The 14,115-nt window shown below is 35.0% G+C and overlaps 1 protein-coding gene and 1 pseudogene across 7 annotated transcripts in view; one reads left to right on the top strand and one right to left on the bottom strand.

Annotated features, from left to right (window-relative positions):
- The window catches only part of RANBP17 (RAN binding protein 17), a 319,157-nt gene that overhangs the window by 219,860 nt on the left and 85,182 nt on the right, over positions 1-14,115 (top strand). For 5 of the 7 annotated variants that reach the window (XR_006381540.1, XM_044229647.1, XM_044229637.1 and 2 more), the window contains 2 exons: positions 5,610-5,683; positions 6,718-6,821. Coding sequence is in view for 6 of the 7 variants with exons in the window: in XM_044229647.1 (XP_044085582.1) it covers positions 5,610-5,683; positions 6,718-6,821 (178 nt within the window). In the remaining variant the exon portion in view is untranslated. The remainder of the gene's footprint in view (positions 1-5,609; positions 5,684-6,717; positions 6,822-14,115) is intronic. The other 2 variants (XM_044229616.1, XM_044229599.1) reach the window with 1 other exon arrangement.
- On the bottom strand, positions 12,543-12,641 carry LOC122898076 (annotated as a pseudogene).

The raw sequence follows: 14,115 nt of genomic DNA, 5'->3' as shown, positions 1-14,115 counted from the left end.
AACCCGTTAAAAATCTTGATAAATCATTTCAGTAGATTGAAGCAATACTTTAAAATGTACAACAATTACTGGGTTTTTTAAAGAAAAATTTTGTGGCATCGATTTTATATGATTAGATGCAAATTTTGGAGAATAAATTGGTTCAGGAAAGTATATCATCTGATGGGAGAATACTTAGTTGTTGATTTCCACAGCATTGCTAATTTTCTGCATTGAGCCTGCTTACAAAAGCTCTTTGAGAAGTTATAACATCTTAAACATTTATAGAAGACCTAAGGGTATTAACTTACTGTAATTTTCTGAAGATTCATTATCCAAAATCTTAATTCATTATAACAACTCTTATGAAAACCTATAGAATGAGTGTTTTCTCTTATTTTCTTATTTGCACAGAATGAGAGATTCATTGTTCTTTTTAATTTGTTTCATGTGGTGCTTTTGAGTACATTTCATAGAGGGCTGTTATTGAATTTCTGTGACTGTCATTATATATCCATACAACCTTTAGGAACTAATATGCTGGGTTTCCCAGTTCTGTAATCTACTTCAAATTTAAGGATTGACATAATTAGTTTCTTCAAAGTTATAACCAGAATGTTAGAGACAACACTGCAGATACCCAAGACCAGGAATTAGGATTGGAAAAAGAAAGCAATTTAAAAATTATCACAGCACATGCTTTTATTCTTTATTAAATTAAATTTACAACTCAGAATCTTACTGCTATTTGTATGCTTATTCCTTGTCTGGTTTTCTTATCATGTCTGGTTTCCCTTTTAAAAAACCAGATACAAGATCACTTAAGCTACCTGCCTGTGCACAGGCAATATTCATCATTTCGTTAGTTGAGGAGTTAGAGGACGTATGGGTTGTTGAAGCATTATGTACATACCCAAATGCTTCTTTCTGAAATTGAAAAGTAAAATAAGTGGAGTCAAATAAACAGATATAAGAAAACAAACATACTAAAACAGTTTTTTAGGAACATGCCTTTTCAGATCTATAATAATAATGATTCCTTACATTTTTAACAACTTTCTGTATTTCAAGAGCTAGAGAGATGGATGAATGGTTAAAATGGATAATTTTTCTGGCTTCTAAGATAGTAGCTATGTAGAAATAGAAAAAATGCAGGTTTGTAGCATGAAAGCTTGAAACTTTATGGCCTTTAACAAATACCATTTCTGACCATGATTGGAGTGTGTGAATTGACTGACTATATACAGAAAGATTTCAAAGTTACTACAGATTTAAGGTTTTGTTTGTTTTAACTTTATCTGTGCAGTGTGGAAATCTTCGAGGTCAGCACCCTCTTACTTTTCTGTTACTTTTTTTTGTAGTGAGCCTTCTCTTGAAATGGTATTAGCTGACAGTTTTTAGCGCTTACTGTGAGACAGGGTCCATTGGAAAAGCAACATTTGTTGAGTGACTACTAAATGCCAAGCACTGTATTAGGTTCATCATTTCATCTGCTCAAAAGCCATTAAGTCTGTATTGTTATTCCTGTTTTACAGATAGGAAACCAAGATTCAGAGGCTTTAATCTAGTTAGTGGTAGATCCAGAATTCAAATCCAGATATCTTTGGGACCAAAGCCCTTCTACATTGCTGAGTTTATCAAGGGAATGTTCTAATTACTTCTGGATATGTTAAAAAAAAATTTTTTTTCCCTGCCATCTGGCAGCACATGCTTGAAATAGTGGAGGAAAGACATATGCACATGGAAAATTAATACTAGGGCAAAACTGTATTCTGTTGTATCATATGGGAAGTGCCACTAACAGGCTAGCAACAGTGTATAACTCAGTATCAAGTGAGGGGAGCTCTTCTTACTGCATCTATAGGGAGAACTTCTTCCAGAAATATTATTTAAGCCTTAACACCACATCTTTTTATTTATTTTTTTTAAGATTTTATTTATTTATTGACAGAGAGAGATCACAAGTAGACGGAGAGGCAGGCAGAGAGAGAGAGGGAGGGAAGCAGGCTCCCTGCCGAGCAGAGAGCCCGATGCGGGACTCGATTCCAGGACCCTGAGATCATGACCTGAGCCGAAGGCAGCGGCTTAACCCACTGAGCCACCCAGGCACCCAAATACCACATCTTTTTAAATAATGAAATTTACCAGGGTTATTTCTGGAGAGTAGAATTTTGGGTCTGTCATTTTCACAGAGAAAAAATTCTGTGCAAAAACCATACCTTTTATGGGTTGTTTTCCTTTAGTTAAAAAAAATTTTTGAAAGAAATGAAATCAGCCAAAATGTGCATTTTAACATTACATTCATTTTTTATTCATTTAACAAACATTATTGAGTATTAGGTATGGGAGATAAAAGAGCATCATCTCTACCCTCAGAGAGCTTACAGTCTAATAGAGAAATACAGGCATATTTAAAAAAGGAAGAATAAGAGTGGGAAGAAGGCACAGATGGCCAGGCAAAACCAACTTGTAATGAGTGCACATACTATTATGTGAAACACATAACCAAAGGCATAGCCATTTTCAATTTCACTGTATCCCTCAGAGAAGAGTGGACAACACACATGAGCTTATTGTCTTACTTCTTAAACCTTTGCTTATTTTTCATAATGATCTAATTACCTTAATTGATTCTGAAGTAAAACATTAGTAATCTATGAACTTAAAGGAAGGGTGTTTTTCTTTTTCCCCTAATGGCATTCCTATGCCAACCTCTGTATCCTTCCTTTAAAAGAGTATTGTGATGTAAGGTTCTTCTTGCTGTAATAAAATTTTTTTTTGGTGAAGTGATACAAGTTTTAGAAAATGTTGAAAACCCCTAAATATTGTTTTAGAATTTTTCCTGTAGAAAACCTTCACTGACTTGTGCTTCGTGGTAAACATTCTTGAAGAAATTTATATCCTCACTGGACAGACTACTTGCCACCCCCGAATTATATATGTCAATGATATAATTGAATTCCAAATGTTTGAAGACATTTTCATATTATCTGCATGGTCTCTGAATGATAAGGTACCTTGGAAAATGTGAGACAGTCTTTTAAAAGAAATGCAGTAATCATACATTGATTTTAAATGACCCTGTCACACGTGAAAACAAATCAGATTGTTGCTCTTAATGAGCTTTTCAATTTACTATTCAGTAGATCAGATAAGTGGATTTAAGAGGTAATGATCCTGTTTAGTACTCAAGCTTGACTGTCAGATCCTAGTAGTGGAAAGAAATCCCTAGGGACAAAAACGTTGACACAGTTCTAGATGGGATAATGGGAATCAAAGCTAATGGATGATAAAAGGAATGGTGCAAGTTACAAGGATAATTGTGGATTAAAGCACTGCCATGTGTCAATGTTGACTGTTTTTTCTAGTATCTTATTGGGTCAAATCTGATGCTCTGAGAAACTGTTTTGACAGCAGAGCACAACAGACCTGCCTGCCTGCCTAGCTTCCTCCTTTCTTGAAGTCAGGGACACCACAGAAAACTTCGTTGTAAGAACTGCCAATTTAAAAAAAAAAAAAAAATTTTTTTTTTAAATGTTCCAATGTCTTGAATGCTTAAAATCACATTTTAATTATTGTATTTGTATTATTCAATGTGGCTTGGATAAAATAAAAATTAGGTTAATTCTGGGCATGCCATTTTTTAAAAAATAGCATTTCTAAAACCTTGAAAATGTAAACTTCAATTTTACAAAAGTATGATACGGGGGGGTCAGGGAGTGGGGAGTACATGGACACCCAGACATCTGCAATGTGAGAAATACCGTGAGAGTGATAGACCAGACACTGTGGAAACATAAAGGAGAGTGCAACTCATTCTTCCTGGGAAGACAGAGAAGGCTTCCGAGGAGATGACTTTTGAATGGGAATCAGGGGGGAGAGATTGAAGGCAAAATGAACAGTACGTGAACTCCTAGAAATCTGAAACTGCATGAGAAGCCTTGGTTGATCCATCAGTATTTCATTGTGGCTTCAGGTAGAGATGAGGTATGTTGGGGCCAAGTTGTAAAGGGCCTCGTGTGCCATGAATCATACCCATTATCAGATTTTCCAAGGGCCCTATTTACTCCGGCCCATGAGGGAGGTTTCAGGTTATGCTGAGATAAGGAAAACTCCCCTTTCTACATACCAGTCTTCTTTTGAGCCTGCTCGGGGCTTAAAGGTTTCTGATCACTGAAGACTGGTAGTAACTCACTTCCCGAGATTTTCTCTCCCTCACTCCCTCTTCCCCCTAAACATCTTTCAAATACAGTGATGGCTTCAATCTTATGAAAGGTGAAGGCCTACTCCCATGAGCAAAGTCATTGATACAGTGATTGAAATGCATTTCTGTAGGGCTCAGAAAAGAGCAGAAGAGGCAACAGGAATGTGAACCTCAGTCTTCCCCAGCTTTTCCCTCCACCCTTCTGTCCTTCTTTTGCCCTCTCCGCTTGCCATCTCCTTTCCCTCTCTCTCTATCCCACTGATTCACTACCAGGTTGAGCAGCATCTGGTTATAGGACTTAGGTTGAAAACCCAGAACATGAGCTTCTACTTTGCATAGTGTTGAATATCCAGATATGAGATCTCTGGAATGAACAGCCTCCTTCCTCTGTATAACCCTATAATTCTGGGTGCTTTGTGGTGCCCTGTGATTTTTATCTCCCCTTCGTGACCTATGGCAGTATACCAAGCTGGTGTTGACATGTGAAAAGCAAAAGACTTAGGGAGTGAGAGCTAAGTTGCCATACCGTACCCTAGGAAATAGGCGGATCAGGAGAAAGTGAGAGAACACAATCACAGGGGATCAAATCACAGAAGAGAAATCCCATACAGCTGGTGTCTGGCAGGGATAACCTGGAATCACACCAGAGCATCAGGGAGCATGGAGGTGTCAACCCACCTCTCAGCTTTGCCAGCCTGTTAGGGAATATTCCATTGGCTGCTGGTGGCATTTTCCCACTCCAAGTGGGATATGTGTTTACAAGCTCAATGTGGGTTGGGTTGGGACTGAAATGTTGCACCCCAAAGTCTGCAACCAACACTCCCTAATTGGAAGCTTAGTGGATTCCCAGGCCCTGATGTATTCAGCAGAGAATCTGTGAGCCTGGGATTTCAGTTTCAGCATGGAAAGTAAGACCTATCTCTACATTTGGGGGAGCTTAATTGAGAGATTTTTGAGGAGAATGTCTATAAATTCTTTAATTTCCTCTTACTTTTGAAATCCTTCTTTTTACAACTAACATAATCCTGAATTATTTGATGGTTTGCTGATATCTGGGATAGAAATTTTTTTTAATTGTTGGAGGCTTTTATTGAAACACTCCATTTTTTAGCCTTTGTATACATACACCCATCTTCGAGAAAGGGGTGATTTGAGAGAAAAAAATTATGTGGTGTTCTGGGAACAAACCAAATACATGAGTGTGGGTGTGTATTTCAAAATAAGAGAGGTACTTCCTGGAAGAAAAAGAGAGTAAATTATTAAATTATACTTTTTTAAATTATTAAATTATACTTTTTTTAAAAATCCTTCATTTGCTCTCCCTACCCACTCCTTTCTTCAGTGTGGATGCAACAATCCTTTAAATCTAAGTCATTTGAAAATACATGTTAATGATAAAGCTTTTAACAATTGTGTTTTCATCCAGGTATATGCCCGTATGTCAGAAGTTTTAGGAATAACAGATGACAACCATGTTCTAGAAACATTCATGACGAAAATGTGAGTTCTTTGATTCTTCTTCTGTTGTTGTTGCTTTGAATGTAATAGATATTTTTACTGTGTTTAAATCTCTTAATAAATTTTAGCTTTTAAATAAAAGACCTTTTTAAATTATGCTGTAATTCTTAGAATGGTAGCATTGTTCTTAATTGAAACTTAATTTCACATATTTAAAATTCACCACCCAAAGACGTTCTTATTTGTCAGGGTACCCATACATCTGCAGTAGGCAACATCAAAATAGGGTTTTAAAATGTTTACAGACTTTGATTCCTCAAGTCAATTGGGCAGCATTTTTGTTTTTAATTAGAACGAAAATACCCAATTTCAAAGACCAACTGAAGAGATTATTGCAAACTGGAATCATTGGGAGAGGTTTGATTGCCCTAAGACAGGGCATTCATTGATTCCACCAAGAACCTATGGCTATCAGAGACATACTCATGGAAACTTCCCTTAAATCATCCTTTATAATCTGTTAGCAGAATTAACTAGCTTGTAGTCATGGACATAATTTTGTACATTTAGCCTGAATTTGTATGCCTCCATTTGGCAACCCACTTTTATCTGTGTAATGGATAGACAGTACTATGTTGCATGCAGAGAAAAGAATTACATAAACAATCATGACCATAAGAAGTGAGCTTTGGAGCCACAAGTTTGATGGTTCATTTCTTGGCAGTTAACTGTGAGCCTCTATTTGATTTCCTTTGTAACTCTTGCTGTCATTGCCTAATATGTTTATTTGATGTTTCTTCTGTGAAATAGGCAATTTTTTCACTTATAAAACTAAATTTAGAGAATTATATACTATTTGGAGAACAGTGTTCATTATACATTGATTGGATATAATTTTGATAATGCCATTAAAAAGAATAGAATAGAAAATGCTCTCTAGTGGTATTTAAACCTGTTTTTCAACTTTATGAGATATTTCTGGTTTAGGTTACCTAACTTACGTAAATGTATGTGTTTTTCCATGTTCTCTCTATACAAGCAAATACAATTAAAAGCACTTTTTCCCCTATACTTAGTGTTACAAATCTTAAATACTGGGGAAGATGCGAGCCTGTGATTTCAAGGACTCTTCAGTTCCTAAATGACCTTTCTGTTGGATATCCTTTTTACTGTATATCTGGTAATGTATAGAAACACCATAATGCATGCATTCTATTGGCTGGGTGTATATGTTTATAATGTTTGTAATTGTTTAAAACAAACCCTTCATTTAGCCTTATGTGTAAAGTATGGTTTTGAAAGATTTATATTAGCTAGGAACTATGAACATTTATTTAGTCTCAATTGAATTTATATGGATATATAGATTCCTAACTAGTTAAAGTTATGTTTTTATCCATCCAGTTTAATAAATGGATACATAAGAAAGTATGCAACCTCATGTGTTTTAGTCTGTGATTTTTCTTAATTGTCAGGGAGTCCTTGTTTTAAAAGAAAGCATGTAACTAATTTGAAGAAGATCAGGATGTTCTAAAAATATTACTTTCTAAAAATTGAATTCCTGAGGGTAAATACTATAGCTTCAGTATTCTTCAATTGAAAAGAATATTATTTTGATTAGTTAAGAGGCACAAAGGAGTAATAGGAAGAAAATTATATAAGTTTTTTTTTTACCACTTCTTAGATTATTGCTGCCACCAAATCAACAGCTTATTTACTCTAAAATAAGATTTCCCATTATGCATTAAATGTTTGGGTTTCTATCTTTAGCAGATTTTTAAAATCTAAAACCAGAATCATCCTTTCTTATTATATTATAGTTAATACTATTGTCCTGTTTCTACCAATGAGAGAGAAGCATGTAGATTGTCTTTTATATGTTAGCTACCAAATACATAGGAGTTATGAAAAATAAGTGTTGGTTTAGTTAACCACCAAGATTAGCTGATATTTAAATATGAGAACAGCATTCTGAAAATCGGTGGCATTGGATGGAAATTTTTAATGCAGGTTTACTGCAGGAATATGTTTGTATTAGTTAAGTTTAAAATTGTGTTCCTTGGGAAACCATAAAAGATTTCCAAAGTATTAGACACCCACTTTTGTGCTGGAATTTAATATGCAACTTTTTATTGGAAAATAATCGTCCTTGTCTGGCAAAATCCACCATGCAATATTTCTGTTAGTAGGTATAATGTAATAAAGACAGGGAGGGCTATTTATCACTACAAATTTTGAGGATTTCAGGATTCTTTTTATTATTTTAATATATTTCTTTGATATTAAATCAGAAAAATGATAAATTACACCTGTCCAGGCTGTTTTTCCTTTTTACTGGAAAGTGATGTACAACCCAATTCCAGTGGTCATTTTGGCTTTTTAAGATATGTATTTTTTCTTATTAAAAAAAACCCCAACCTGTATTTTTTTTAATAATAATGCTGAAATACTCTTTATTTCTAACATATGAAGTGGTTTATAAGTACTTCCTAGTCTTGCAAACTCTGGCCTTTTCACAATGAATTACTTTGAGAGCATATTATCTGGAAAGAGGCCTATGTTATTTTACAGCACGTATCTATTGTTTAGATTTAGCCTATTTTTTAGGGTGGAATTGAAATCTCATACAAAATTAATTTGATCTGTATTCTTTTTGGTATAATTTGCAAAATGCCTAATTTATTTCTGTCCACTATTTAAGTAAGATCCTTTTCCTATCTTCTTATATCTCTTACATATTCTTTAATCCTAAAATTATAACCTTTTGTTTCATAAGCTGTTTATGCTTTCGAACACTTCTTCTTGAAGTTCATAAAAAATCATATTTTCAGAAAACTTACTAGATAAAACTTAAAAGCTATAACATTTAAACCAAAGCGTATGAATGATTTCAGCTTGGGTACATTGATTTATATTTTTTTAACAATTATTTCAGGTTTCCATATTTAGAAATATATATTAGTGCAATTTGATTTCAGTGCTCAGTTATTTGAATTATAAATCATTATGTCCCTTCTAGCTGATCAGTCATGAAATATCTTTGAATTCATTTACATAATGGAATATGTGAGTGGTATGTCTATTTCAGTGCAGTTGCTGGTTACCTAATGCTTGTTTTGTTATTTCCAATCGATTTCCTTATTATAATGTGTTTTAAAATCCTGATTTTAAAGCAATGCATTATATCTGTCTTAAAAATAAGATGGCACTCTTCAGCAGTATAGAAACAGTTATGCGAGATAAAAATCATCACCAACTGACCTCTATTAATGGCAATCTCTTTGTATATTAATATTCAAAATATTTGTATTTAAAATATTAGTAAGGAATAACTGAAAAGCATCTTACTACAAAGTTTTTAAATGTTCCTGATTATTTTCTAATGCATGTCTTCAGATACTTTTTTTTTTTTTCTGTTTTTTATCTTCTTCAGAGAATCCTACTCAGTGTTTGTTTATGGTTCTCAAAGCCAGTCTGTGAACTTTGGTGCTCTTGTGTCTGACCACTTGTTTGGAAATTGAAGTCACAAAAGATCCTCAATTTTAGAAAGTGTTAAAAAGACTCAGGTTTACTTGCCTTAAGGTCATAGTCTCCAACTTTAGTGATGATCAGAATCATTAGAGTGCTTGTTAGAATACAAATTACTGGACTTGACCCCCAGAGTTTATGTTTTAGGAGGTGTTCGACTGAGGCCTGAGAATTTACATCTTCAGCAAGTTTCTGGGGATGCTAGTGGCTTAGGGACTGTACTGTACTTTTTAAGATAATTGGAAAATAGGACCGGATGTCCTAAATAAGAAAATCAGGTACCTCTTTATAAGACTGTCTTCACTAGGGAACGGCAGAACTGACATTTTTAGCGATAGCGTAGTTCCTTTAAATCATAATGTGCGTGAGGAGGCCATTACATTAAGTCCCCAGATTTTAACTGGAGAACCTGTTGCTTTTTGCCCTAAGGTTTGAAGCTTTCCAAGTTAGTAAGACTAGTGTAATTTTAAAATTTAGTGGTCTTTTTGAGGGAAAATTTGTTTTCCTGTCAGATTCATTGGATGGGACATATATAATACATTTAGCAAATACATCTGAGTAGCTTTAAATTTCCAAGACTAAAATTCAAGAATTCGGAATTTAAATAGCTTTATCTAACATATACAGAGTTGAGATGGCTCTGTCCTAGGCTGCCCTCCACATCCAGGTTTAATACCTATAGATCCTTTTCCCTCTTTCAAATACTTTCCAGTCATAAATTCTAGTTTCTGTCCACATGGAAAGGAGGTAAGATTGTTCAAGTGATAGAACAAAGGAGCTGCTGGGGGAAGAGGATCATACAAAGCAACCAAGTAAACTTATTTTAAGTGCTGAGAAAGAGGGAGGAAAGGGTGACATTTCATCAAAAATTCTGTTTGTTTTTTAATCATCATTTCAAGGGTTTCTTCCCTTGAAAAGTAATTAATCAATATTTCTACTTAAATTCATTGTTTACTCAAATTTATGCAACAACATGTCTCACCTTGGGTTTCGGGTAGATAATAATGAGAAAGGAAATTTCATTTTCTGTTAGGCCCTCTGTTGGTAGTTGCCCTTATTACATCATCTTCAAGAAAACTCAGAGTATCTTTAGCTTTTAAAAACAGACCCCAACGCAGATTCTGCACTAATTTGTGAATTTATCCTAACTCATTTTACCCTGTTGATGCTGTTAACTACAGTTCTTAGGATGAATAACTTCTCCATGTTATTGCAAAACCACCTCTATAATTTGCAGGGGTACAAAATGAAAATGTGGGGTGCCTTTCATAAGTTATTAAGAATTTCAGGATACCTGGCTATAGAGATTATTTAAAAATAAAATATTTTTAAAAATTCAAGGGCACCTGGGTGACTCAGTCAGTTAAGCGTCCACCTGCAGCTCAGGTCACGATCCCAGGAGCCTGGGATCAAGTGCTGCGTTGGGATCCACAGGGTGTCTGCTTCTCCCTTTGTCCCTCACCCCACTCATGTTCTCTCAGTTCCTCTCTCTCTCTCTCTCAAGTAAAGGAATCAAGTCTTAAAAAAAAAAAAATTCAAGACCTCAATAACATACCATCGAAGCAAGCGCAGGCCCTTCTAGGCATAGAAGAACCCTATGCACGTGCATAGCATGGACATCCATGAAGCTGGCTCAGGTTCTTTGTTAAAGAAGTAATTCCTTCCATTTGGCTTCACATGAGCCCTCTAAGACTTGGAGGCTATTTCCTTAGTCCCTGTAAACCAGGATTTGGTGAATATAATTCCTACCCATATGCATCATAAATCTATTTATCTATCAGGAGCTTCTCTCCGTTGTTTTCATTTTTACAAACTGAAGCTTCTGCTTCCTATTCAGGCTGCTTGGTCACCGTGATGCTTTTCTTTTTCAACCCCAAACCTCCTCCAGTTTCATTTGTCTTTTCATGCTTGTTTTTGTTGATGTGTTAGTACAAAGCCGAGAATTGCAGCCTTTTGGATTTAACACTTAGTAAGAGTTAAATAATTTAATTCCATATTCATCCTAATGATTTACTTCATATTACTGGCCTCTTTCAAGTCAGCAAATATTAATTAAGCATTTGCTAAGTACAGAGCAAAAAGACAAATGAGACACAGACCCTGTCCTCACAGATTTTAAATTCTAACAGGACTCATCCTGATTCCAGACTGCCTTTCACATATTTTTCCTAGGAGCTCAAAGTCTGTTGTTTTATTAACAGAGGTTTTTTTTTTTTCTTTTTAAAATTTAACTCAATTAAATTATATACTAATTGTCTGAAAGTCTGCGCATTGAAAATAATGTGGGTGAGTGACATTTTGATATGTTAGCTTTGAGGGAGCTCTTTTTAGGGTCATTTAGATGTAGCTTATATGGAAGCATTAAGTATATAAGTAATATGCAAGCCAGACATCACTGATCTTCCCAGCACTGGGGTATGAATCCTGAATGAGGCGGGGGTCAGGTCAGATTAGGGGGTGACAGATGAAACCAAGGTGTAGAACAAAATAAGGGTGAAGGGTGAAATTACAGTTGGGTATGTCTGTTACAGGAAATATATTAGTAATAAACAGAAGTAATTCTGCTTTTGTGAAGCAGTATTAACATGTATTGCTTTACTTCAGTGAATACCACCATCTCCAGATGGTTTTGAGAATGTTAAATAAAACTGGTTTCAGCATATATCCCTCAGGCATACTTCTATTAACATTTCTGGTCAAAAGAAACGTTGATTTCTTTCTTTGTTTTCCATCTCTATTATCCATGGAAAAGTCATCCCATAACTTATCTGCTCTATTATCTGTTTTTTTCCTAGAACCAAGTGTGAGAATCCTCTCTACTCCCTTTCTATAACCCACTTACTCAAACCTTCACCCAGTTCTTTAGATTCTTGCTTCACAAGATTACCTTCCTTGAGTATTATTGTGATCTGATCATTTCTCTTCCCAAAAGCCCAGAATCGCTTCTACTTGCTTCTCAGGTCAAAGTAAAATTATTGATTAGAACTTGAGTCCTGTAAGAGTACTTGACTTATTGAGTTCTCATAACTAATTTCCTGATCTACCACTCAACCACAATCTGTACTTTATGCCCAGGCCAGGGAAATTTATTTTACCTTCCCCTTGACATCCTTCATTATCTTTCACTGAATCACCACATATGCTCTTCTTTTCATTTGACCCATTGCAACTCAATTAGGTCTCTTTTAAATTTTCAGGTCTTCCTAAAGACTTGGTGAAGGCATACTGAAACAGTTAGGATCCTTTGTCATAGTATTAACTGAAGAAACATAAACAAATCCTTTAGTTTCTCTGAGGCTCAGTTACTTCATCTCTAGATAATATTCTAGCTCTTGAGATTTTGTAAGGATTAAGTAAAATAATAGATATGTCATAAAATAATAAATATGTAACAGTACATCTTTGCACAGGGGCCATGCTAATCTTCTCTATATCATTCCAGTTTTTATATATGTGCTGCCGAAGCCAGCACTTTAACAATGTATCTGTGTTATCTAATAAAATAAGGCACCTGGTACTACTGACCCTATCACATAGTAGGTGCCCACTGAATTTTAATGCCTTTCATTTCATTCCTGTCATCTTTATTTTTCTTAATTTTCCTGAACCTAGTTCATAGCTGTATATCCAGGGGTGAATATCATATAGCTTAGTATTGGCTAGTCTTCTCTATTAGTTTGTAAGCTATTAGAGATTAGGAGTCTTTTTTTTTTTCCTCTTGTTTCAGAATTTCACATAGTGGGCATTTGAATCAATGTTGCCCCCTTTGTTAACTGACAAAGCTTTAACTCCTGTTCCTTATAAGTAATTATTAGTATTCCTTAAGATGCTTCATTTTGGTGAGACATATTTGGATGTTTTTTAGGTTAGTAAGGTTTATGAACATAATCTTACTTTTGAAATAACGATACTAATATTTCAGTATACTTTGTACCTCTCATCCACCTATAGTAATTTCCAACATGTCATTGTCATGTCATGTCATGTCATGTCATCCAAAATCTAACATATCTGTAACTTTCTTCTATCATCAAGATCTAATTCTGTCTGCAAAAACTATTTGTAAACATGTATGGTTTTTTAAATAATTGCTTTGATCAGTGTATCATCCTTAGTGAATATCATATGCCTACTATACTGCTCCTTTGATTCTAAAACAAAAATTGCTTTACATTTTAACATTTCTGTAAAGAAGATATGCAAATACCACAACTGATGGTGTTTTACACCTTTCTTAGCACATACAGTAATGATGTTTTTTTATAACCACTGGCATTTTAGGTTTGAGGAAATGTTATAGATACTCAGTAAAAGCTAGATACTGTGGATTGAAGTCATACTTGCTACTGCTCTGCGCATCAACTACTAAAGTGTGTAATACTCCTGTAACTGAAGAAACCAGTTTGTTCTCAATTTAGGTTTCCTTTTCGCCGCAGATACAAATTTTCAAAACTTTCCAGCATCTGTAAGGTATACCATTTGTCTTGACTTTTTCTTTCCTTTCTTCATTTGTCGTGGTAACTATCAGTAAGACCATGCCCACCTTCCTCAGTGTTTTCATAACTACATGGATACAAACGGGAATTTCCTAGGGATTTTGTTTAGTGTGTTACTGTCAACCCAGCTACAGAGTATGCTCTGTCCTAGATATGATGAAGGCTCATTAATGGTGGTGCCTCCTAAAAGAAGAGTTTCCCTGTTTTTTTCTGGGACCCAGTTCCAGTTTCTGTTGTGTCTCAAAAAACTAGTCATCTCTGTAAAGTCACTGGCCTCTTTAAAATCAAATGGATATGATACAACCTAATGAAAAGAGCTTTTGGTGTTGAGTCTGACAGACCTGAATTTGAATCTTAGCCCTGCCATTTACATGTTCCATGCATGACTTTCACTAAATTCTCTTACTGCTGTAGGCTCCTACTACTGGTGCTGTTACAGTAGCCACCATT

The sequence above is a fragment of the Neovison vison genome, chromosome 1 (assembly GCF_020171115.1).
Source record: "Neovison vison isolate M4711 chromosome 1, ASM_NN_V1, whole genome shotgun sequence".
Lineage (NCBI taxonomy): Eukaryota > Metazoa > Chordata > Mammalia > Carnivora > Mustelidae > Neogale > Neogale vison.
The sequence above is the reverse complement of the archived record's forward strand: the minus strand, read 5'-3'. Positions and strand labels throughout refer to the sequence as shown.